Here is a 27,424-nt window from a genome sequence, read left to right on the forward strand (position 1 = left end):
GGAAGAACATGGCAGCTGTGGCCCATGCCATGAACTCCTGCCATCTGCAGTTCCACATGACATGGCTGGGTGGCAGTGAGCACAGCCTTCTCCATGTCAGCCAAAGCGGGGGCCTCAGGAGCGGGTCAGAACTGCTCTGCACTCAGCCTGGAGCCTAAGAATGGAAAAAAGCAGCCTTGTTTTCCCTCACACACTGCCAGGCCTTTTTATGACATGTGCAACATCAGACTCTCTCCTGGTGCTCAGCGCAGTGGTCCATCTACCTATGTCTAACCTAGAAATGTGATAGTGAGTAGTCATGAGTTGGTTTGTAATTCATATCTGACCTTGACTTATAAGTATTATTTGTCTTTTTTTTTTTTTTTTTTTGTATTTACAAAAAGCTAAACAACTTAAGCAAAAACAACTACAGCAAATTAATACAAATGCTTTTTGTATTTTGGATATTACCAAATATTTATTTGGATAATTGAATATCCATAGAACAAGACGTCCTATCATCTTGGTTACGCTGTGCCCTCTTCTGCTGTAATATTAATGTAAACATATGGAGTGATTAGATATGGCACTGTCAGCTGAGGTTGAACCCAAGCTGACACGGCGGTTTAAGTGCGTACTATAAAACAGAAGCTTTTTGCATCCAGACCACAGCTGAGGGAGCATCTCCACTGCCAAAAATGCACCACGAGGTCAGAGTCAATGCCCAGTGACTCATCTCTCAACTTTACTTCACCAACAAAGTGGCAACAGTGATATGCCCGACATCTTTGAATGTCTTAATACATTTTGAAACCAATCTTGTTTGATATTGCTCCAGAAGCTCAAACCTCAACCTTTTTTTTAAACTTGTGTTTCTTATGAACGTCACAGCTGGAGCTCGCACAGAGATAATGATGATAATGCGTCCAAGTTCCGGGAATGACAGGCTTTCAATGGGATCTGATGACCTCATTATTTCTCATTAGTCTCCAGAGGCACCTACATGAAGACTTTAAAGGCGGTCTAGAGGTTAATCCAGTCGGCAGAATGAACCCTCTTCCCATGTTTGGCTGGGCACGCTGCCTGTCTTCCTACTCGACCTGACCAAGTATACGTACACTAGTCTCTAAGACTCTGATAGCCTATGGTGTCCAAGATAGCCTCTTGCTTGATAACTAAATAGATGGATACATGTCTGTCATGGTGATCCCTTCCTAGCCACCCATTTTCACAGATGACCCTTGACCTCTTCGTTTTGCCTCCTTGCAGTTAAACTCCCACAGAGCCACATTGATAAGGTATTCACCTCATCTGTCTTGCCATGATATTATTACTTATCTTATTTGCAAAACAGGATTTGCCGAAACATCTGCCATCACCTAACATGAAATTCAACCCCAATGTCAGTTAGATGCTACTTCTGCCCCATGCCAACTGTATTTAGCTTGTACTGTATTTTATTTTCATATATACTGTCAATAACTCATTGCACAACAAGCCTGTGAGTACTGCCAGATGTGCTTGGCTCTTTCCTTTTTTTGTTCTCCTTTTTGAATGGGAGTTAAAAGTCCCACAGGTGATGACAGGCCTGGGAAGTGTGAAGGCTAAAAACGCAGAGTTATGCTTTCAAATTAGTTTAGTGATTTATTAGGTTGCTTACTCTATCGAAGGATTCAGATTTATCAAAAGGCATTTACAAGAGAATCATTATACGCTTTAATTCATGCATTCCTCGAAAGTAATCAAAACAGAATGATTTTTGTAACTTAACATTTATTTACTGGAGCTTATAAGTGACAAGTGCTCAATCCCATCTGACTGGTATGTGTTTGTCTGTGTGTCCACAGTTTGTTTAGACTACTAAAGCATGCGACCCGAGTGAGTGGGCAGAGGCCATACTTCAGTGGGCAGGGACCCCCTTGTTTTGGAGGAATGTTGAGGAGGAGGAGGCCTGCTGATGGTTAGCTGGAGATGGTGTAATTATAAGGGGTGTGATTGTGAGAACCTTCCCTTCCCCAGGCTCAACAAGGGTCATAGATAAAAGATCAACCCCAAGTTTCTGTCACTCTTACAAATGTGCCTGACAAACTTTACGCACCTTGAAATACATAGGACGTTAATGACGTGGAAGTTACAAGAATCAGCATAGGAAATTACAGTAACCTTAGAATGTGAGACAGTAGCTGCAGGTCACATTGTGGAACGTTATTGGGAACTGCAGAGGAGTGTCATAAATTAGACAGCTCCGGGAGGTTCCTTCTAATCATGTGGGCTTGCGCGTCGCCCTCATTGGTGTGGTTGGTGTAATTTGGCCCTGGCTGACGTGCTATTTGCAGAGTAGGAGCTTGATGACACATGGCCATTGCCTTTCTTTGCGAGTGGCGCTTTGTGTCATGTGCGGCAGCTGGGTGTGGCGTGGGAGGATGCAGACCATGTGCTGTTGTGTTTACTGATGGTCTAACTGTTTGTTTATAACCTTAAATATTGTCACCCACTCCCCATCACCTCACTACTGAAACCATGTATCCAATCTGTTTGAAGTGTCAGCCAAAATAACCCCAATCCACGTTGTGATTTCTGTCGTCATGAAAGCAGTAGACATGGAGCAGTGAGGAATGATAAGACAGCATTTTGTTGGCACTATCCACACGCCTGGCGGGATGTACTCTTCCTGTTGCGGCGAACGATTAGTTAAAAACATATGCCCTGTAACGTGTTGCATCCAGACAGTCTGAGCAAACTGCTGAAAGAGGTCAACATGATCTAATTCTTCTCTCATCTATTTCACTTTGAGAACGTGAAACAGGGAATACGGACAAAACTGCCTGTCAGGTAGGAACAAGCTCTGTAAAACACACTCCAGTCCCAGAGACAACCAGGCATTGACAGTTTTTTCTCTCTCTGTGGGAAAGACGGTATAATCCTTTCAAGAAGCCCATTCCACAAAGCCCTCAGCTCTCGATCAAGTCCAGATGAGAGGCCTGCACAGGGCCCGAGTGTCTCATGTATGTGTCTGTGTTCCTCCAGGGTGCAGGATAGAGAACTGCGAGTCCTGCTTCAGTAAAGACTTTTGCACCAAATGTAAAGCTGGTTTTTACCTGCACAAAGCCCGCTGCTACGAAAAGTGCCCTGAGGGTTTTGCCCCGCTGGAGGACACCATGGAGTGTGGAGGTAAGTCACGCATTGTTCTTTTATACTTTTTAACCAGCAGGCAGAGAGTTAGATGTGTTATTCCATTTAGAGCTGTGCAGTAGAATTATAGATTCTCAGTTCACTTATTTCTAACCACTAATTGAGAGGCCAATCCTTTCAGTAAAAGTATGTGATTTGGAGAATTTCAATATATTTTGTGTTAAATGGTAATGATTTAACATTGTTTATGATTGTTTTGTTTAAATTAATAATTATCTTTAGCTTATCTTTATTATAGACTCTAAACAGCCATTTTTATTATTAAGTACAAAATAAAGTAAAAACATAAATTATGATAAATCAATATAAAGTAAAATATTGTGAATAATCTTTTGTCATTTTGCCCCATCCCAAATTTTATTTAATACCTATAGTTTTTTTCTATATTTTGCCACTACATTTTATCCCACCAAATCGCTCGTTCATAAATTAGGAATGGCATGTTGGCATAGTCTTATGTGATATTTGAACTACTAACCTTAGAAGACGACTGCTTTACCTCCTGTTGAACTGTCAATACAAACGTTGAGGTTTTTTAATGCAAAGGCAAGGGAATTTAGAGCTGCTATTAAAAGGAGAGGCCACACACTAAGAGGTTACAGCATGCTAATAAAGTTCCTTCACTCTGTATAAAAGCTTGACCCTGGTTTTTCTTCCTCTGAAGGCTTTTACTTGTGTCTCTGTGCAGAGGGCTGTGAGGTGGGCCAGTGGAGCGAGTGGGGAGCGTGCACCAGGAGAAACAAAACATGCGGATACAAGTGGGGTCTGGAGACGAGGACACGGCACATTGTAAAGAAACCGCCCAAGGACACGATACCCTGTCCCACCATCGCTGAGTCCCGGATGTGCAAAATGGCCATGCGGCACTGCAGAAGAGGTACAAGTTCCCACAGCACTTTAGTATGTGACAGAGAGGGATGTCATTCTCAACTCCCTCCACTCGCACTCTCAAGTTTACATTGCCACGGTGCATATTAAAGAAAACAGCCCGGTCGTCCCACAGGGGAACTCTTTCCACCTGTCTAAAGTAACTCATGTACCTTACACTCAGCCCTTTTTTCTTCATGTCTGTGTTTTTGAGGTGCACCGCGGCGTTTCAGAGCATGAAATATCTGTATTTTTCCACCATGGCCTTGTTCTAGCCAGTTTCTTTTCTGAGCTCTATTTTTCCTCATCTCACTTCCTGTTCTTAGTGGAATTCTTCAGGTTTCCTCAATGGACATTTTTGTTTTCTTCTGTCACATTGAGAGATTTTTTATAGTCAGGCCACTACATGAGAAGTTAAATACACAGCCTCTTTCATTGTTTATGATATCGCTAACAATTTTTTACATAAACCATTCTCTCCAGTTAGTACAAACACAGCATTTGAAGAGCGGGCTTTGGCCCTTTTTGCACTGCTTTTAAAATAAATATTGTCTCTGTTAATGCATTTTCACATCTCTCATAAACTTTGGAATAGGATAGACAGTGTGTAAATATTTAATTTACCTAATAAGGAAGTAATTGCAGTGGCACATATCATTCAGCCTGTCAAAAAATACAACATCGTTTAGCAGAAAGAGGAATCTAACTCCCTGACTTTCTTTCCATTTTTGGCCTGAAGTGTTGAGTCGGAGGATTGCTGAGAGAAGTGGTGAAAGAGTAAATAAACTTGAAATAAACTCCGATAGTTTCTCATATTACAGTGCTACTGAGGCACTTAGTGCTGCCTGGGCTGGAAACTGTGATTGTATGGCACATTAAGTTCCTTGAAACTCCCTCACTCCAACCCCCACGTGTCCTATTTATGACTTTGACTTTTATGACTTTCTTTAATTAAATTTTGGCTTGTTGCGCACGGTAACTGTCAGCAATTATCTTAAGAATCAACCCACCGATGGGATTTGGAGAAATTGACCACATAACACGAACATTTCCCCCATTGCCTTAGAAACCAAAGGTAGACTCCCCTTGTCAATCTATATTAAAACTACTGTTCCCGAGTGATGAGGTTGAATTACTTTAAACTATAGAATATTTCCCTATGCTATAATGGTTTGTGCTGTGGCCTCAGACCTGTAAAACTGTATATCTAGGACTCTCTGGGCTCATGAACTTCTGTGGTGGCCCATTTAAAACAAGGTACATTTCAGACTGGGCATGTGTTGTTAATACCCCACCATTGAACCGCTTGCAAAATTCTGTGCTTGGCCAAAGCCTGTGAAATGCAACACTCCTCAGTTCAAATAAATATATTGTTGAAGTGTACGCTAGAGCTTAAGTTAATTGGGATAGCAGCCAGAACACTAAGGAGTTATTCCTTTTGCTTTGTAACTTGTGGCGCAGAGCTAAAGGAGAAAGAAAGTACATCCGCACAACAGCTGTTTGAAGCTCCAAATTTTTATTTACAATTACACCACATGTAATGAAAATACAAATTGGAAGCTTCAAAGAACTGCTGTGCAGATCTACTTTCCTAAACAAACAACATAGTAAAAAATAATCACTTAATGGAGAAAGAGCCAATGAGAGCAGAGATCATAAAGAGGGTTAGAGCCTATTAAAAGGTATAATATGTAACAAAGATAAAACCCTGGTTAGGCTTAGATTAAATCGTAACACAAGACTTGGAAAACAACATTGTTAAATAAAAATGCCATTAAGTCAGAATCACTGGGTATAAAAGAAATAGGAGATTCATATTTGCTAAGATACATACATGTATTTATATAGGATGAAATAGATTTTTACTCACTGTTATACTTTGAATCTTGAGGCATAAATAGTCCAGAATTACATGTAATGATCCCCTGAGGGAACTTAAGACAGTCTGAAACATCCATTTTTCCCAGTCTTTCTCAGTGAACACTAGACACCGTTTGTTTGATATGCGGATTATTTAACTGCAGACCATAAAGATGCTGTGGATTAAATGTAGACAGGAAATAAGAGGAAGCAGCATGTAGGTACACACTATTTATGGTACATGCTTATCTGATCACAGTGGCTTGCATTTCTATATTTCACGTCATCAACAGATCCTTTTCTCGAAGCTTATCTGAGACGCACAAGGACGCTGTTCCCCTGTGTCTGCCACTCATTTAATCCCTCAATAAAACGTACACGATCCGTGGAAGAAAAGCCGAGATCACGTCAAGACCGCTATGAACCAGTGCTGGGAGCAAGCTCTCATCCTGTGCAAATATCCATTTCAGTGTAGTGCAATAAAAATTGAATTCTCTTCTGTTATATATTAACAATACTAAATTTGTTCTCATTGTATGTATTTATTTAATTATTTCTCAATAGGAGTTTACTACTAGTTTAGATTTCTCTTTTTGTTTTTATTCAATTAAATGCAATTTATTCAGTTTATTCAATTTCTCTGCAAGAATAAATTCCACATCATTTGCCTTAAAATTACCCTGAAATCATATTGTTTAGGCACAAAATTTTAACAGAAAGAAGGATTATCTGACTTTTAATTTAAAGATACCAGAATGCTGCTTTTTCGGTCTCTTGTGCCAAGTAGTTGCATTGTGCCTTGGAAGAAGAGAGCTATTTTATGAACTGAATCCCTGGAGTGCTATGAACACTAGAGACTCTATTAAGAGTCGCTGTATCTCTCACTGCATTGGCAGACCCTCCTTTTGTTATGGGAGCTTACCTAAAGATGAGGAAGGAAATAATACAGCTCTACTTCAGCATTGATCCTTATTTATAAACTCACTACAGAGATTGCCTTTGCCATTTTGTCATTCAGTTCCCTGATCTATAAACTGATATGTAATAATACTTTGAAATCTTGATTTGCAACAATTTGTGAGTTTATGTTCACATTACAACAATAATATACTAATATTAATAACAGTATTTTTAATTGGTTGCTTTGTCACCCTTTAGCTTGTGAAATGTTTGTATTTATAGTTTGAAAATGTTATTCATATTTCATAGTAGTTATTGTTATTTTTATTTACTTTACTTTTACTTACCAATTCACAACGCAGTTATAAAAGGTTATATTTTGTTTCTGTTGCTTTATTACTAATAACGGCTGCTGATTTGTGTGTGTGTAAACAACTTGTTAAAGCTCTTGATTTTCCCACTCTGATTGTAATCCCTGATTCCAATTTAAGCGGGGGTAAAGTCCAACACAAACACACTAGCAGCTTGAGCTAATGTCCGACAGTTTCACAAATCGGCTTTGAGATTCTCAGACGGAGTCATTTTGCCTGTTTTCTGGATAAGAAGGCCAGTCACAGTGTATGCGTACTCCAAACTAAACCCAAACTAACACAAGAAGTATCAAGTGAAGTTATGGAACAGTAAAAAATTTATAGCTGCACAATTTTGGACCTGATAACAGAAATGTAACAGGCCCTGCTTTTTACTGAATATTGCGGTTCAATTTACACTCAAAATGCTTCTGCTGATCTCATGGAAAGAGAAAACATAAGTGAAAGAACATATAGTGATTATATCTGGACAGTGTACCTGTATTTGAGTAGCTGCAGGCCTTTATGGGAGTATTGATCTCTTTTGTGTAACCCTAGAAACCTCCTCTGGTGCTGGGCTCAGCTCAGGCCAACATCCATCCCATCAGTCACAGGAGTATGCTCAGATCCAGCTATCTCCAACACCACAGAGATGTCAAAAACATCTCAGGACTTTTGTATTTGCACTGTAACTGACCACCAGATTGTTTAACTATAAGGCTTAGTTTCTTTCCCTGTCCTCTGTTTAAAACCTTGAGTAAACCCAGATCTGCTCCACTGTTTGTACAAGGAGGAATAATAAAGAATTGTTGATTGCAGGCAGGAAAAAAATGCTAACATTTCAACAAACAATATATTTTTTTTTCAGTTCTATGATGACGATAGAACCTAAGTATTGAGACAAAGATCTGAACTTGTACTACTCTGCAAACGATAGAATTTGATGTAAATATATATATATATATATATATATACACATACACATATATATATACACACATATATATATATACACACACACACACACACACATATATATATATATATATATATATATATATATATATATATATATATATATATATATATATATATATATATATATATATATATATATTCATTATTATTTACCGATAACTTAGTAAATTAGAAGTATTTATTTTATGGTTATCAGAATTAAGATACTAACAAGTGTTGTTAGTAGTGGGAGATATAAGTGGGAGATATACAGTATATATTATTAAGAGGATGTTTTCTCTAGACTAAACTAAGATCTTTGAATTATGTTCCTCTGACAGTTCTTCTGATTTTCCTGCTTGATTTTTTTATGTGTAGACTAACCTGCCACCAAACTGAATAACTATAAGGCTTAGTCCGATCCCCTGCCCTCCAGAATAAATATATCCTGCCATACAATATTCAGGATTCAACCAACTTGACTTGCTTCCCGCCTCATTCTTCTTCCTGTGTCACATCTATAGGCCATGCAAGGTTTTAGTCTGAATTTACAACCAATGAACATGACGGGGAGGAAGCCTGTTGTTTAATGTAGGCCAAAGCACCTGCAGTCTGGAGCAGAATGCCAAACTGAACTCAGATCTGCCCGGATCAGTGAGCATCCGTGCTGGATTTGGTTGGCTGGTGGGACTTGCGCCAGGCTGTGTCTGAGACCTGCTCCACCACTGTCTGCAAACCATCTGCTCAAGAGCCTCGGCCTCTGTACGGTGCTAGAGAGCAGGAGGAATTAGCCTAACACTTATGATTGGAAGGCAACATAACAGGACTGTTTGATATGACTTGTGCACTACATGTAAACTGGATCTGTGGCACTTCTGAACATCCAGTCCATGGGTTTCAGAGTGATGAAAAATGAAACAATGTGGCCCTAACTATTAAAGGTGAAAAGTAGTCAAAACTGTGGCTATAAACAGGGAGCTAAAACCCATGAATATACAGGTCAGTGTCATACAAAACATGACTTCCACTGTTGCTTTTCAATATGTATATTAATTGTGAAACATTTCATGATTATTGTTTTTTAAACTCAATTTTATACATAGGCTTGTTAACTGTTAAAAGTTACTTAAGATGTTGTTGCAGTTTGGTATATTCAGGGATGTTGAATTGACCATGTCTTTCCTTACATATACTGTACACCTAACCATCCATCGTGCATAAAGTCAGACTTGTTTTTCTTTCTTTTCATCATAAGCTTTCCACTCAGCAATGAAGATGTCTTGACTTGTCTAAACTATTTAAAGGTTCCATTTGTTCTAGTCAAACAACAATCTAACGCAGCACAAGAGTGACCAGGCCTTTGTTCCTTACTTAATGCATTTATCTCATTATTCCAATTAATGTTCCCATGGAGCATTTTGAGAGAAGACTGAGCTTTTGGATGGCTGTGAGCTGCAGTGTAATGACAGGTGGTGATTAACAGTGATCTCTGGTCTGGCTAATATCATGGACAGTCCGGATCATTTCTTCCCTGCCAGCGGGAGCCAGAGGAGGAGTGTTTTCCCAGGACAGGAGGAGAGGGCTAATTGGCAGCCGCCCTGTCATTGTGATTATGCCTGTGCACTCTGCAGCCTGTTGTGACTGGGGGAGCACAGCTTAATCTTCATTTAATAAGCCTTCTCCATAGGGGATGACACTGAGGCTGCTGAGAAGGCCCCAGAAGGGCTTTGGGTGGTAGTGGTCTTCAAACGGTGGTATGGACACTAATGGTGGTTTCATGGACTTTTAGGAGTTCTGATTTAGAGCCGTTCAGAGCTAGCAAAGTCCTCTTTCAGATCTCTGTTGATGAAGCTGAAGTTTGAAGTTATGGTTGTATTGAATACCAGAACACATCTGGGGCCTCATTGATAAAGCTTGCATGCGCACAAATCCTTGCGTACGCCAACCGCGGTATTTATGAACTCTACGCCAACTCTGGACCTCCTGTAAGCACTACGCAAAGTCTGGAGACACGGGGGGAAGCGACACTCGTGGAGAGAAGCTAGAAGTGAAGACAGTTTGATGAAGAGTTTGATCAGGAATTCATCAGAAAATCCACGTGTATAAAACACCTTCAGATTTGTGCATTTTAAGTGTTTGGTTCGCCAAAACACGGAGAAGGGCTGTTTATTCTACTCATTATTTTTCACAGTATTATACATTTTAAACTCGTGCACGAGCGCGTCCACGTTCCCGGTGTAGTGCAAAGTCTCACACAGTCCACACCGCGACCATAGACTCCTGTAGAACACAGACTGTGACCCAACACAGAGGACGAAATAATGACCCGACCTGAGACAAAAACTCCTCCCTCGGACGAAGCACAGGAGCTTTTTTGGTTTAATGAAGCGCTGGGACTAAACGCAACTTTAACACTTTTACTTTAGTCTTATGCTCCGAGCGCCAGAGTGACCAGAGTCTGCGCACGACGCGAAGCCTACTGTCTGAACCTGACCCGAACCTTAAATATTCCCTACATTTCTGTGTAATGGGGAACTCTTGCAAATGAGAGCTTGCGCTTTGACAAGAACACAATAATGTCTGTGCCCGCCCTGACCCAGCCCCGCGCACTCACACAGGTAAGCAGTTTGGATGTTTCGTGTGGACTTTTATTGGCAGAATAACAGCGCATGACGTGTATTTGATGTGTTGCGTGCTAAATCTGTGTCCACGTATCCTCGTTTCCCTCCCTCGCTCCTTTCCCTTTCCAGGGGAGGGCATCTGAATCTCTCGCACGCGCTCATAATTGTATTTATTTATTTATTTATTTATTTAATAGGGACAGTGCATATTAATGAACATCCAGTGCACGTAACTATGTGTATATGCATACAGGGCCAGTCCCCACACACATTATAGGTAGACTTAAAATATAGCGATAAAACTCTTGAAACAGCGAAAAAACACATTGGATTTACTGTAAAGATGTGCTGCCTAAATATCATGAAATATTATTAAATGAACAGATGTGTCGTTGTTGTCACTTTTAGTTTTGTATTTATTTATTAAACCTTGTTTAAGTCTTTGATGTGATCACGTGGTGCTGCGTGGAGCGTCCTCCTCCCTCTGTCCCGCGTGTCTCGGTCAAACCCACTGATTATCGGCTCATGTTTAGGGAAATCTCATTCACCAGTCACTTTACATGCTCCTTTTATGGTGAGGTGGAGGTGTGGAGAGGGCGTGACGTGACGTGGGTTTGCGTGCGCTGATTGTAGCTGCAGGTGGGTTTATAAAGCAAACATTGCGTGATTTTGTGCGTGCGGTGGGTTTTCTAAATATGGAGTTTGCGTGGCGCACACCTCTCGTAGTTACTAGGCGTACGCACTAACTTACGACAGCTCCCACGCAGTTTTTTTTTTTTTTTTTTTTTATAAATGTGGCCCCTGTTCGGTGTAGCCCTGTTTTACTTGTGATTTGGGCCTTGAGTTATCACTCACACCTGCTTTTTTTTTTGTCTGTCATCTTTTTTTGTTGTTGGCTTAGTGGTTCTTATTAGTACGTATTTTGTCCCTATTGTATTTTATTTATTGTTATTATTATATTATTATTATTATTATTATACATATTAGTAATTATTAGCACTCACATTTTCTTTACATTATAGTGTTATCCATTAGTTTTGAGCTGTATTTATATCCAGACTTTTTAGAACAGAAAAGAGATTCATTATGACCACATATTGATCCTTCCATTACTAAAATGTTATTGAAAGACCCAAGGGCTGTTTATCCTCTTTGATGTGCAGAACCATTGGACAGGTGATTGACTTGTCTGTGTACAAGCCAGTAAAGTTCAATAATTTAAATGAGTTCTGCAACTGTGATGATGATTTTTCTCATGCTACATAAAGCTGAGCAGATATAAAGTACAAATGGTGATGTCCTGGAGCCTTGCACTTAGCTGTAATGAATAGGAATATAGATGAATAGGAAAGACACATCAACCTGTCACTGAGTTGGCCCAGACTCCGACAGCTGAGTGCCAGTGGTAGTTATGGTCACTGCTGCGGTCATAGTAACAAATTAACACAAGTTCTGTTTTGACCATCCGAGATTTTTTACCCAACCATAAAGTGTCTTTTTCCTATCACCACATTACGTTTCATAAATTATGCTAACCAGGCAGAACTGTGTTATCTAGGCTCAGATCCGGAAATTCAGTGCACTTTTATGCTGATGCTCATCAAACATTTCTTCAGTCTTCCATAGGCTAGAATTCTTTTCTTCTTTGTCCTGGTTTAGTATTGTTTTGTTTTTTTTTCTTCTCCTTCTTCTTTTCCTTGGTTTAAATATCCTACAGTTTCAAGTTGCTCTCAGTTTAAAATATTTTATCTTTTGTGTAAACCAACAATCCTTAAAAAGTAATTCAAATGGGAAAGTTATGTCACAAAAAAACAACTAATATCCTGCTGGTTTAGATCTGATTCAGTTGTGTTTACACCTTATGTAGACCTGCTTAAGGTCTTTCCTATTTTCACTTTTATGTTTACTCCAAAACTGAAGAAAATTGATTATCTGAGCTCCGGTGAGTACAAACAGTCAACACTTGCTTTATGCTGATGTTCTCATGCACAACTTTGCGTGTGTTTTTTGGCACAGTTTAAGTGGTAAATCTTCTGTGATAGAGCAAAGTCATTACCAGTAGTGTTAACTTGTTTGGCCTGAGTACATTCCGGTTTAGGGGCAGTTGGGTTTTTCTTATTAAATTCCCACTAAGTGCCCCCACTCTCTGACCAAAATAAACATGGCTGCTGTCATTTTGTCAGCAACTGTCTTCAGAGAGTAATATCTGAAACACCCCCCTGATCCTGCTGGCTTTTATATGGAGAATCCATCGTCATACCACAGGCATGAGCCATAAACATGTGGAGGCCTTTCAAAGGGGGGTGGAGGTTTGGGTAGAGGGAGGTGAACGAGGAGGGGTCAACGCCACTCGCTGGGGCTTCATACTCCATATTATTATTGTCATCTGGTCTGATCCAAGCAGGACCAAACCAAAGAGGCTGTTTCACACTCTCTGTTCCAACTGTGTTTTACTGAAGACCTGTCGACATGCTTGTTTAACTTTCTTGGCGAGTGCCTGTAGTTATAAAACCTTAAAAGCTTTGCATGTAACCCAGATAAGATCTGCAGGGTGCAATGTGGCAGATTATCACTCTTGTCTCACACATAGAGGGTTGTGGGTTTTATTGCTGAACCCGCTCAGTTCAGTCCTTGGGTTAAATGTGTGTGTCCTCTTTGTGTGGGTGTTTATAATAACATATTATACATGACTGACACATCAACAAGAAGTCAGAACCTTGCTTATAACAAAGTGAATAAAGAAGAATGTGACATCGAAGAATTACATTTACAGAGATGGAACTTTGGTAAACCTCTGTGAGCAAAAACTTCTGGTCCAATCATCAATAATCCTACTGCTCTAAACTGGGTGAGCAAGAGAAAACATGTCTTACCCAGCTGTGAGTTCTCCAAGTCCCAGTTCACTCTGCTGTTGTTTCCCTCAACAGCGTTGCACTTTATATGATTGTGCTTGTGACAGTGTTTGATTCATTGTTGTAAAGAACAAGGCATCTATTTAAGTGCAATAATTTTAGATACTCTAATAATATACATCCATTAGCATTACTTGGCAACTTGTGGAATTGTTCGACCTTATGCTTTGGTTTTGTTATTCCTGTTGTCAATTTAAGATGAAGCAACATTAGCTTTATATTCCAAATGCAATCCATATTCATACCAAGATGTGAAAGAAATCAGAAAATCACTCTATAAACCAATATGGAATAGAGATTTTCCCTTACACCTGATAAAACCAGTGGAGGAGGGCACTGTATAACTTTTAAGACCAGCCAGATTTTACACAGAACAAGAATGTGTTCTTGTTCTCATGCCCCACGAATGGGAGCTATTTCACCCTGCTGTGCTCACTACATGGCCTGATATTGCCCGTGACTCTGTGGGAGCCATAAAACGGACCTTCATTGAGGAATATTTGCTTGATGGGCAGTTTATGCCGCTACACCCTGTGACTTTTTACAGCACTCGAGACACGGCCTGGCTCTTTACAGGGATGGATGGCAACAGCTTGTGATGAGAATTTCAACCTACAGTTCCAGTGATATATGAGTTTTCACTGCTCTCTGCACAGTGTCTGTACTGCCAGATGCTGTCCACTTGTCAAGCGATGGAGATGGATATGCGTTTATTTTTATTCCAACTGGTTCAAATCAATACAAAGAAGGATTTTACTCAGAAACTTTCAGAGTGACTGTATCTGTATAGCTGAGATGAAAGCTGGTAACTTGGCTTTAAAATATTTCATTAGTGTAGATTTTGTTATATTATGACTCTACCCCACCCTACACTTAGTGGGTGTGTGATCTATTGCGTGTTATATATTATATTGGATTCTTGTTTAAAGTGAGGTATTTCACAAATGGAATGGAGAAGCAACTTTTATCTGTTTTCTGCTTCATTCCATTGGGATATATGAAGTGCTACTATCAGTGCTCTCTCCTCTGAGGTTTTTCACTTCATATGTAGATAACCTGAGCTGTCTCATTGCTCTGTCTGCCAGACCCTCAGTCTGCTGCCAGCTCTCCTGTGGGCTGCCTGCACTTTCATCTCCACATCTACGGAGGCTGGCAAGACACCAAGACACCACCAGCGTGTGAGAAACACATCACCAATAAACAATAAACCAGACCTCACAGGCAGAACTAGTCACCGCAGCATCCATGTCTTTTCCTGTGTCTTTTCCTATGTCTTTTCCTATGTCTTTGCCTGTGTCTCACAGTCTAATCACACACTTCTGATCATACTAAGGAGCAGTGCTGTCAGGAGACAGTGGGCAGGATGTGTTCGCGTGGCGCACATTGTTCACATCAGACTTGTGTACATAGTACTATTATTCTTTCTTCTTCAGCGGTCTGGCTGCAGAAGCAAAGACAAAAGCAAAGGCAATGAGGGAGTGTGCACACATGTGGAGTACAGTTGCATTGGCACAGCTTCACCACAAGCCCCTCGCCTCACCTTACCGTCTGCACACTTCGCTCTCACATTTCTGACCAACCTCCTCACAGACATCTCAGCTTTTAATTAGCGCTGATGCGGTGGGAGGTTGTGGTCGCTGACCCTCTCATGTCCATTGAGTGTGGACGCAGTGAGCAGACACGCAGACAAAACAAAACAGCAAGTATAGGCCTGCTGCCCTCGGCTGTCTCAGGGTGTCTGTGTTTTTCTCTCTGTGTGTGAACTCCAACAAATACAGGGCCATGCAGACTAACAGCACAGCTATTACTGCACAAAGTAAAGACCAGCGCCAACTTACATGTTTGTAGCATCAAAGAGAGAGGAGGCACATACCTCAACAAAAGACACTGACATGTTTGTGAACACATCATGCAGTGCAGGACCTGTTTTCAGTCCAACCACAGGTTTATGAGTAAAGGGTTGGACAGAGTGCTGAAATTAAATAGTTCTTCACAATTCCCTACAGAGTACCTGTATGAACATCTACATCATCATGTGAATCGCAAATCCAAACACATGGATGATTTAGTGACTCTACATTGTCCCAACTAAGACCCACTTAGATAGTTTCCAGTAACCAGAATATGGACATGTAGATGAATGGAAAAATTGAAGGACGCACTAACATAACCATCTAAACTAAAATATTTTTTTCCTTAAAAGGCTCTTAAAAGTTTGCATCCTCACACCACACCACACTCCTGCCATAAGGTTTAAGGCACATATGCTGGCAGGTATGTTGTGTTTTCTCATGCTATAACGGCTGAATTACCCTTATATCACACAGAAGATGATGACTCTCGGTGATTGCTGCAGGCATGATTGAGTGGTTGATGTCATGAAACCCCATCCTCTGCAGGTACCATATCAAATCCCTTCAAACATAAATACACTGTCCCGCTGGGTGGCAAGGTCCTGGACTGTGATTCCAACAGGCCTTGAGACAGTTCTTTGGGATTAGTGGGAGCTTAAGTCTCCCTTTGATTTGATTCCTGTCTCCTGGCTTTCTGCTGCATCTTTGACAGATGCTGCTGCCTTCTGGAGTACACAAAACGCTCATCGGCAAGGTGAGGCCCCGAAATGACCACTGAAATTGAACCGTAATCACATATGCAGCTAAAAACAACAAGAAAATGTCTGCCATATGCCCTAAAGTCCTATGTTGGAGTCGAAAGAGGGATTATTGTCAGGAGTGCTGGAGCTGCCTCTTATTGCCCGTGTCTGTGATCAGATCTGTCAGAGCCTCTCAGCTGTCCGTCTGCCCGCTGTTTGACAAGTGTTTGATGCAGCCCAGGCCTAAAGAGGATCAAGTCTTTCCTGAATTGGCTTTACCTCACTCCCCGTGCAACAAGAGATCTGCTAACACATCAAACGTGCCCCTCCCCCATACTCTTTTCCACGCATCTCTGTGAACTAATAAACTATTTTTATCTACCAAACATGTGACGTGCTCTGGACCCTCAAAAGGGGGACATGGCGACAGGCCCCCGTGAGAGTTAGCAGAACAATCAAAGATAACAATAAGCGCCGCGCAGGCTTGGGTCGCTCATCACTGGACATCGCACAGGGATTGGAGCATGATCCGGATGGCCCCTGTCTCTGTTTGAGTGTCTAAGCCTGCCTGAATTATTGTGGCTCCCCGCTTGTTAGGGTCTGGGCTGCTTTCGAGACAGTTGTGCACCACTTTCAAACATGCAAGGGATTTCCTTCTTGAGTTTCCTAGTAGAGAGAAGGCGGGATGAAAGGACTTCTACAGAAATGAGATATAAAGAAGGAATCATACTGGACAATTTCCTCCCATATCCGGCCATATTCCTATTTGGACCCACAGAGACATGGAGGTTGTGGGCTACGTGAATGTGTTCTCCAATTGGCATGCAGCTTGTGTGTGCAGTACAACTTTGTGGATTTCACACGGTCACCTTGTGTCTCATTAAGCCATAACGTAATTACTGGACAAGTTTATGCTGCTGTGTGAACACTCACATGCCAAAGTATTGAACTGAAGCCTTGTGCTATTTGCTCTTATGTGTACACTTGTAGTTTACTTGACTGTCAAAATGTTTGTATAACCTCACCTATTTTTACCCCTTTACGCCATAGGAATGCAAAAAGCCCCCTACTCAGGCCAATCCAACTTATTGCGTGCCCCTCGTGGCTGTGTTAACAACCATTTTATTCCTCCCCATAGGGGATTGATGTAGAAGAGCTAGAGGCAGTGGAGGCTTATGAGCCAGGTAAACCTCCCAGGACAGGAGGGCTGATGAGACTGGGTGCTGACCCCCGTCTCATCCAATCCCTCAGGAATCTGATAATTCCCGTTCAAATATCTGTTTAATAGAGGCACGATTAAGGGACACAATGTGCTTCTGAAGAGTCTTATGTCAGATATTTTGAAGATGATTTTAAACACTAAACGCATTTTTGACTGTGTTGAAGAACTTTGAAACATTCTACCCTATGCCAGGTATCATGCTTATTAGGACTGTTTGTGTTTCACCTTTTATTATTTTCATATGTAGGCTTGTCACTATAACAAATTTTGAAGCATGATATACTAGTACTGCAGAGACATACTGTGATAATACTGAAACTACTTTATGCCACTGATACAATTACAATAAAGCAAGATAAATAGACATTTGTTGAATTACAACAGATAAATAACAGAATGAACCAATAATAAGCCATTAGAGTGTCTTATTTAACCTTGTACTACTCAAATGTTGCTGTATTAAAACTAAAATATCAAGAAATTGTATATGCCATAAAGTCCCAAAATATATTCTTCCAGCCATTAATGTGTTGAACGATACGTTGATATAGTAATTATCATGACAGGCCTGTTCCAGTGGTGAGTTTGTGTTGTGATTACTTCAAATTTGATCAAAAGTTAGCCATTTAACTTAACACTGCAGCACTGCTGTAAGATACTGTGGACCTAACTGAACTGAAGATTCATCCAAAAAAAATCTCATGAGATGATAGATAATATAATTTTCACCTTGGTCTGTGTTTATATAATCTTGTTATCATGAAACTAAACACAAACAGATTAATTTCATCATCTTTATGTTATACACTTAACTGAAAATAAGATGAATGGCAATCATGATTCTCTGGGACACTTCCTGGTTTTATGGGACTGCATATGGGAACTATAATATGGATCAAAGCCTTTATAGAGATCCTATCAGGAAGTGGAAACGATGCAAATCAAAGTGGGGTGCTTTTGTACTTTCTATTTCCCAAACAGAGCACACATCTGTACTTACTTCCTTGTGATGAATCCGCTACTGTATATTTTGCCCCACATGTTGACCACATTTTTATGCTGCTGCCGCCCATCTCAGCTCAGAACAAACGCAAACACAAACAGTGAATAAGAGGACGTGTGCCTTGCTTTGGGAAGTGCTGAGGTCATTTTTTTTTTCTCATCAGAATCGAAACACAAAATTAAGCCATTCATTAAAGCCATCTAAAGCTAATTATGGCTTGTTCATCCAAGTAGCCGTGAGGCAAGAGGGCTTTCATATACTTAGGCCCAGATGTGTGGATGAGTCAGTGGGGAGATAGTGTACGGCAGAGACGAATATGTGGTTCTTGAGTGAACACTAAAAACTGAATTATGTTCTCAGCCTGGGCTGTTGACGTTATACCCACAACATCATCTGATTTGGAAAGTCACGACAATTTAGGGGGAAGGTGCTGCTGTATTTCTCACTATAGATTTGTTATGCTTCAGGCTGTAAATTTCATGAAGTCAGAGAAAACTAATATATTAAACATATTGAACAGGCATACAGAATATAATGTAGTGTTTTGAATCCATATGCAGTTCCAAAATACTGTTTGTACCAGTTCCAAAGCTAATGCTAGAAGATAAACAGCATGTTTTATTATTAATTGTATCTATAAATAAAAGAGCACCAATATTTATAGACTGTATTACTGTTGAGGGCAAAAAGTGAATAGGATGAAAAGATTTTATTTTTTTTTCACAACAGCACTTCAAGGTGCATTTGAACTATGACAAATATTGCATCTGATTCCTCTAGAGGGCAACACTGTGCAGTAAATAAAAGTCTAAAAGCTCCAGTGTTTTTTGAAGTATTTTTGGCAGCCCAGAGTGGAAGTGGGGAACTGTAAAAGCTGGCAGGATGTCAATGCCCAGAATGAAGTTCACGTCATACAGTTTAACTCCTCAGACCTCAGTTCTCCTTCACAGCGCCTGGTACCCCCTCCAGACAGTTAGGAATAATGGCTGAACCGCCCCACCACAATGACCAGAAACCATAACGGCAAGTTGCTAACTGTCGTTTTTTACTACTTTCTGAGCCCCATTCGAAATGATTGCATGCAACATGGTACCTTTTTTCTGCTAAAATATTATTTTGTTAATTTATTTTCATATAAATCTTGCCTTGCACAGCACTAAAGCTTAATGCCTTACTAAGAAGCCATCTGGTTGTGTGTGCGGCCCATTAACATCCTAGTGTAGCAGAAAGTATGTGCAGTGCTGTGGCTATCAGAGGTGGAAGAAATGGCCTTAGTATGATTACTTGAAATCACTTGAGAAAATGTTTAAAAATGTTTTGGTTTTGTTCGTAAGATTATAATTATAATGTTATTATAATATACTATATGTTATGAATAATATAACTACAACTGCTGCCACTAGTACAGGTTACTACTACTACTACTACTACCACTACTACTACTGTTAATTCTACTATTATTACTGTCACTGGTTTTACTACTTCCATTTATACTACTACAATTAACTTATTAGTAAATGGTAATTTGTAATAAAGTTTATATTAGTTTGTACTACTAATACTAGTACCCCTACTTTTAGTTCGATTTAGTTCCAACACTGTAGCTGTCTCTAAATAGCATCTTTACTGTTGTAACCTTGTGTTAAATGTGCACTGTAAATTTTCAGGTAGGGGGTTCGTCACAAACTTGTTTCCATGGAGATTTTTTTGCTTTTCTGAAAGGTTTCACAGTATGGCGTTAAACTCATCTATGTTGCATTTATTTATTACAGAGGTTTTACTGCTCAAAAACAAAATAAAACAAAAAACATGCATTCCTACAGTGAGTGAGCTCACCTCTCCACAGATCTGAGATTTAACTTGACTTCGAAGCAGTGTGGGCTTGTCTATATGGATGTAGATAAGTTTATTGCCATAATGTGAAATTCTAGCCAAAGTAATAACATTTCCTTAAAGGTGGCGAACCCTCCACCAGAAAGTTACACGTTGAACTTTTAAGTACAATACAGTAAGCTAAGTTTTCCTTTGTCAAATGTACACAAGCTGGAGTACAAAAGTATAGCTACAGATGCCAGTAATACAGGTTGACTCTGACATTAACCCCACGTCATTTTTGATGCAGGGTTCACATTTCTCATTTGTCATCAATGACATGTTTAAGAGGAGCAGGGAGAGCACTTGTTTCGGCTGAAAGACAATCACTTAATGTAGAGCTCTGCGGCTGTGTATTTTCAGGATTACAGTATCACGTTGACATGCCAGCATCAAAGTGCAGCATGTAATCCAGAGAAATCCTGTCACAACTTTCCAATTACAAATTTGACTCAGGACCAGGCAGTAGTAGCTTCATGAGCTGATTTTCAAGTCCTAGTAGGAAGAAATGACTCTCAGCTTTCCAATATTAAAACAGTGGTGGTAAAATAAAGGTGTGATTGATGGCTTTTTCCATCTGGAATCAGGAATTACTTTGGCAAAAGGAACTACAGAGCTCAGCTTTTCGACTGTACACACATGGCTGGACTTTCTAATTTGAATGTTGATTGATAATAGATATTGTATGGTGTAGTATGAGAAGTTTGTTTAAAAAATCTAACTAATTATGTCAGCCATGAAGGTTGGTATTTGGGAATTAGAAGACTTTTCACAGAGATTCTGAAGAATGATATTCAGTTGATGAGGGAGTATATTCCAATTCTGCTCTAAATAATTTTCAAGTCATTCCAAGTAAATTAATTGTAAGTAAGATTTATCCCAGTAACCACAGTGAGGGTGCAGTAGCAAGAACTTGTGTGGAATTTTTAGTTTTGCCAAAAGTCCAAGTCGGAGTTTGAATGATGAGTTCTAAAGTTCAAGTTGGATCACAGTGGCGCTTTAAATCCTGCTGTTTCAAACTAATGACCTATATTTGAATACTCATCAAAAACTTTACCATTACATCTGCTGCCGCTCATTATAACATTTTACGGAATTACGTCATTGAACTAATCCATAAACTACCTTGAATATTCTGAATATATTGCATAAACAATTACTGTAAATGCGTGGTCAGTCTTGTAGCCTCTGTCTAAAGTCTGTGACTGTTCCCTGCCTTCTCCAGAAGAGAAAAAACATGCTGTCTGAGTGGACCATCAGTTGTATTAATCACCGTCTCGGTCATGCATGTTTTGCTAGGACCTCTCCGCTTAGAGACACTAATCTCCTGCTTGGGTTTTCGCTTTTACTTTCTGTCAGGGAAATGGATCTTCAAAAAGGCCAGCAGCAATCTGACCTGCTTTTGTAATCTGTGGGCAACTTCTCTAAGAGGTCACCGATGAGAAAATAATGACCAACTGAATCCCTACATTAGCTTTTTAAATCGGAATGTGTATGTTTCAAATCATTTGCACCTCACCATGCTGAGATAGTAAGCAGAAAGTAGGGAAGGAGAGGGACAGAATGAAGGAGTGAATGAATGGTCTAATCCAGGATAACCTTGTTAGGGCTAAGTGACGCTGTGCAGAGGCTTTTGTCAGCTGGTTGGCAAGATGAGCTTCTTGTAAATGATTGTCCTCACTGTCAAAAGCCTGATTTGGTTTTTCCGACATCTGATGTCTGTTTTTGCAAAATTCTCTTTTCCAAGTGGAAGAAGAAAATCTTATATTTTTGATTAAATGAGGGGTGAAAAGTTGAATCGTACAGTACAGTAGGTCAACCATCAACAACGCACGCCTCCGCCTGCCTGCTTTTCATATTAAGAATCAGATCTCTCTTCTGTCAAATCAGGCACGAATACGAATTTTAGTGCTGTCATACGAGAAATATGTATCCATTAATTGAATAATATCCATATTAGAAGCAAGACATCTTGTCTTGAAATGCACGCACCTCTGTCAAAAGACCCATAGAGACCCCACTAAAACAGGGAAACCATGTAAACAGACATGCAATAATGATCTTGAAACCACCAAAATGTAACTTACTTTTGCAGTGCTAGTATAGAATACGCTTGCTCTTCTGTGGCAATTTTCTCCATCCCACTGGTGTAATTTTCAGCCCTTATAAAATGCCCTAACTGCCATTTAAAACTTTGGCCAATGTCTTAACGTATGATGGGTCTCTTGAGGTCATACCACTGTATCCCAATTCTAACCAAGTGAAAACAGTAGCCATCCTGGACGGTATTGGCAAATGTAACCTACGCCGCCGGTGTGTTAGCTGTTCATAGTGCATGGGCCGGCCCTTCACAGCGTTATAAATGTATGTGTGAGGAGGCCCTTAATGGCTGCTAATCCAATTTCTTTCACTGAAATCAAATCTCTCTGGCGCCAGTACTTCTCTCCTTCCCTCACAAATAATGGCCTCCGTTTTGGCCTGTTTATGAATGCAACGTGCCGCCAAAAACTCCAACTTTAGCCCTGAAAAATCCCTCCGAATCTTCTCCAAAATTATTCATAATTTTACCACCTTAACCTCAATCGGCCCTAAACAAAAAAAGATTATTAATTGATCGCCCGCATCAAGTATAGGCTTCGGGACGTAACAGGAGAGTATAGAATCCCTTTTACCGTATGTCTTAATGTCTTCTTGAGGTCAGCGATTGATTTTTCACAAACCACAAGCTATGGAGATAAGATTAGGCCTCCAATCCATGTGCTGCCGCTGGAGCCGTTAGTGGATGAAATCACTTGGCCCCAGCCGATAGTAGCTGCACTGCTCTTCTTTATTAGCAGGTCAAGGCTATTGTCATTATATTGTAACTATACTCTGCACACTGCCAGGGCTTACTCTGTGTGCCAACATTTTAGTGAGGTGTGGTTGAATAAGTGTGCTCCAATTATGTGATTTTATGCTTTATTTATAAAAAATGTAGGGAGCAGTGTAGGTCAAGGGTAAATTGATGAATTCTGCATTAGTACAAGGAGTGTTCTCATTCAAATACCTTTGGATAGGAAAGGTTATAGGAAATTTTGAGTAGGAGTATGGAGGAATACCCCTACCATGCATGTTTTGGGCCCATTTGAGAAATCAGAGTACCACCCAGACAAGGAGAGAACATTTTGAGTCCCAATACTCGAATCAAAACCCAATTTTACTATAGTTCTAACCAACCACTCTGCACATGTGCTGCTGCCCATTCACTGTCCCACACTGAAGCATAATGAAATATATTCAATTATGTAAAGAGTTATAGCTTTGCAAATACTGCCAAGTACAATATTCTTGAAACAAAATACTGAAATGATGCCATACCAAGGTCATTGTACTGAATCAATAACTGCAATCACTTAAAATGTGTTCATTATTTTTTTCAGTTTTGTCATCCTCACTGTATGCCAGGTTACATTGTTTTGATTTAGACGTTACCTTGTGGATTGAGCATTTAACCCTGAACTAACACAAGATTAGATTGCCTTCTGCGATCATTCTATCTGTACATTGCACATTGTATACCTTTGCACTTCTCTATGAGTTAACAAAATACTAAACCAGCTTTTGAACCAATCTGAGACAGTTGCTTAAAGCTTGTACATATTCTTGAGCTGGGTCCACTTTTCCAAAACAAAGATATTAGCTCTGACACAGATGAAGAGGGCTTTGGCTTTGGCCTCCTTTCCACTGGGATACACAACTGGCTGACTATCTTCCAGTGCATCAGTCGGACCAGTCGTTATATTCACGTCCCACGGGAGGTATTACTTTAGCCTAATAATATGATATGTATAATAGTGCTTAAGTCTCACTTGGACTTTCACTATGCTGTGTTATTGCTACAAGCCACAGATAGCAGTGTAAGTGAGAGAGAAGAGCAAGCTGGAGTAAGCTGGCTGGCTTTGAGGGGGTATTGAGAGTTGTCCTCCAATGTGCTTGTTGACTTTAATATGATTTTTCTTGCTAGTGTGGCTGCTGCATAGATTAGAATGGGCAATATTTGTAAAGCCTCTTTTGGTGATTTAAACTTTGTACAACTTTAGACACAAATGAAGAAAGCCATCACAACCAATATGTAAAATTCCAAATAATTAACGGCCCTGTATTCTGTATATGAGCAAAATGTTTCTTACCCCATTATAGATATTATATAAGGAGCTCTTGAGGTCAAAATGTGTCTATATCTAAATATAAAGAGTATCATTGTTTGATAATCAGGAAGTGCACATTAGGATACTAGTTGTTGACCTTGACAGCTCTTCTCTCTTCCACTCTTCTTTCTATGAACTCATCAAAGTGAATTATTAGAATGGTCAGAATGCATAAGGTAAGTGAGGAAAAACTTTGGACCACTGTGAACCATAGTTCTGTTTTTACATTTTTAAGACTGTAAAAATCAGGTAGAGTGCCTCGAATACTTTTTAGTTATGAAAAGATGCCGATGACATCTCAGGAAGATAAGTGATCATACTGTATATATTCAGTATCTTGTATAAATCTGTTTTATTTTTGTATTTGTACTTAATGTATTCCTTTTTCATCATAGTTTTTACAATTGTATATTTTACTATGATTATCCATTGCTTTATGTTGCAGCATATCACTGAAGCAAATTACTAGTTTGTGAATTTTGTTCACCAACTGCCCGCAGTAAAACTCATTTGATTTGGAATTTGAAACCTGTACTCAGATATATTCTGGTTTATATCTACATGCTGTTTTAAATGAGCCAAAAAACTCCTTTACTGTGTTTTATTCGATTTTCTAGTTTTTTAGGGGCTTTATGGAAACAGCCATAATTAACCGCCTTAACTTTGAACTAGCGATTATCTAGAAGAGTTCCATTCTCTGCACATGCTAATGAATGAGAATCCACAAAGGTCAGGTTTGACAGCAGTAAACACCTGACCACAAAACTCCACATTGATTTCAATTCTGGGTTTTTTGTTTGTTTGTTTGATTGTCAAGCTGGCAGAGCAGATTGTATCAAAGAAAGAACATAAACCAAACATTATAAAATTACGGTTTACTGTTGCCAGAACGGAAAGCTCGTGATTTTTCTGATAAAATGTGATTGTTCTTTGAATGGCTTCTGACCGTGCCAGATGTGTCGCACTACAATGGACGGCAATACATAGAAAACAGAAAGAAACCAGCTTTGCCTTTCCAAGACTCAATTGTACTCTCTTAAGAATTTATGAATTTGTTCTTGGTTTTGAACGCTATGGCAATGACTTAATCATTTCTTTCCAGGCAAATTAAACTGTTTCCTCTGTGAACCCCGGTAATCAGCCTAAGTGATTACACTGCTCGTAAATACAGTATGAGATGATGAAAGCTGAGCGTGTGTTGCCCCAAGGGAAGACCAAATGAAACCTCTTCAGCAGATAGGACAGAGCATCTCCACATATCATATACAGGGACATGGGCTTGAATGTAGAGTATGGTTGCCCTCTAGCTGTCAGCATTAAGAACTTATGCTTATGAAATATTAGGAGATTCTGTCTGGACAAAACACTTACACAGCCAGGATTTATATTCACAGTAATTCTGCTTTATAAAAAGCATCACTTATACTGTGACACTACAGTGTGCATATATATGGGGTTTCCCTACATGATTCTCCTCTTCTCATAACTTCTTATAACTTTCTAATGCAGTGATTTTTTTATTTTATTTTTTTTAAGTGCAAGCTTCTTTATTGTTGACAATAGATACATGTATTACCCCCTAAATAGTTTTAGGATTACATTACATACAGGAATGCATTGAAGTTTGTCCAAGTAAACATTGTCTTGGTGATATTTTTTTGTCTATTTTTTTTTTTTTTTTTTTTTTTTTTTTTTTTGCAAAGAGAAAAGATTTGTATCGCTTGTGACCTGAAATCGATGTGCTAAACTCTATTTGCCCTTTGCACTGGGGCTCCTGAAAAACTGTCTTCCCTGCTGTTCACATGTGTTGGCAGGTCTCTGACAAAGAGAGAAAAAAGTGCATTACTGATCTCCTGCCCAGTCCTGGAGAAGCCAGGAACACTCCTGTTTAACCTAACCCTCATAAACACAACCTTGTGTCCAAGAAATGTCCCAGCAGGACTTCACCCACCACACCATGTTTTTACAGCCATCAGTGTAATTCATGGAGAGTTGATTGCTCTCAAGTGCATGTTTGTGGGTACCTAGCAACACTGTTTTGATAATTACATCCTTAAAATAGTAAAATAGCAATGGACATAATGGGTAGAATGTTCTAAAATTACAACTGTACCTCAGTTAATGTTTCTGGACAACTACAGAAAAATGTAGTCTTAAAGTTTTGAATAGCTGAGATAAGATCCTAAGCTGTGTGCAAGAAACCCTTTATATTATACCATCACTTGACAGACTCTGGTAAATGCAGCATTCTTTGATTGATAAAAGGAATTATTCACTCATCACCTTTAATAGTGACTTTTCAGCTAATTTTCAAACTGACCATTGGGCATTCTTCTGTGGCTCTCACTACCATGGTGAACACAATTAGTGATAATGTTGGATTTTACACAGTGTTAGTGGGTTTTCGTGAGAGTAGCAGCCTGAACAAGTGCAGTAATAGCAGTGAATGAGGCAGCAGTTCCCCCTCAGCGAACCATAGCACGGTCTGTTCTTTGAGCTCTACAGCAGGATCCAGATAGCATCTCATCATTCAAGGCCTTCTCCACTTTCCCCCATTAGACTTTCTTTCCCTTAAATTCCCTCACACTCTCTCCACCTCATACACACACACACACCTCGTTATCTTATTTGTGGCCTTGGCAGTCAGATTGTTGCCTTGTGGTTCAGTAGCCTGAGTTCTCTGTCATAGAGAAGTATGGCTGCAGATCAGCCTCCACCACACAAGCTTCCATGAGAGCAGGAAGTCAGTTCCCAGCATGCTTTGCCCCGTCTTAGTCAAACCTGGGGTGTATTAACCTTGGGCTGGGGACCTTTCCAAGTTGGAAAAAAAGTTATGCAACTTCCCAGAGTTATCTCCGTTTTCCGCTGCACAGACAGTGAAGAGTGTTGGTGTGAGGAGACATTTGTTT

General features: G+C 39.8%; 1 protein-coding gene across 2 annotated transcripts in view; it reads left to right on the forward strand.

Moving 5' to 3' along the window:
* Window positions 1-27,424, forward strand: part of rspo2 (R-spondin 2) — a 53,207-nt gene that overhangs the window by 24,906 nt on the left and 877 nt on the right. The window contains exons 3-4 of one of the 2 annotated variants that reach the window (XM_020937575.2): window positions 3,007-3,150; window positions 3,860-4,048. In XM_020937575.2, coding sequence (XP_020793234.1) covers window positions 3,007-3,150; window positions 3,860-4,048 — 333 coding nt within the window. Of the gene's footprint in view, window positions 1-3,006; window positions 3,151-3,859; window positions 4,072-27,424 lie in introns of both variants that reach the window. The other variant, XM_055164105.1, reaches the window with a different exon arrangement.

The sequence above is a fragment of the Boleophthalmus pectinirostris genome, unplaced genomic scaffold, assembly GCF_026225935.1.
Source record: "Boleophthalmus pectinirostris isolate CB_2022bp ecotype Guang Dong unplaced genomic scaffold, ASM2622593v1 HiC_scaffold_6, whole genome shotgun sequence".
NCBI lineage: Eukaryota > Metazoa > Chordata > Actinopteri > Gobiiformes > Gobiidae > Boleophthalmus > Boleophthalmus pectinirostris.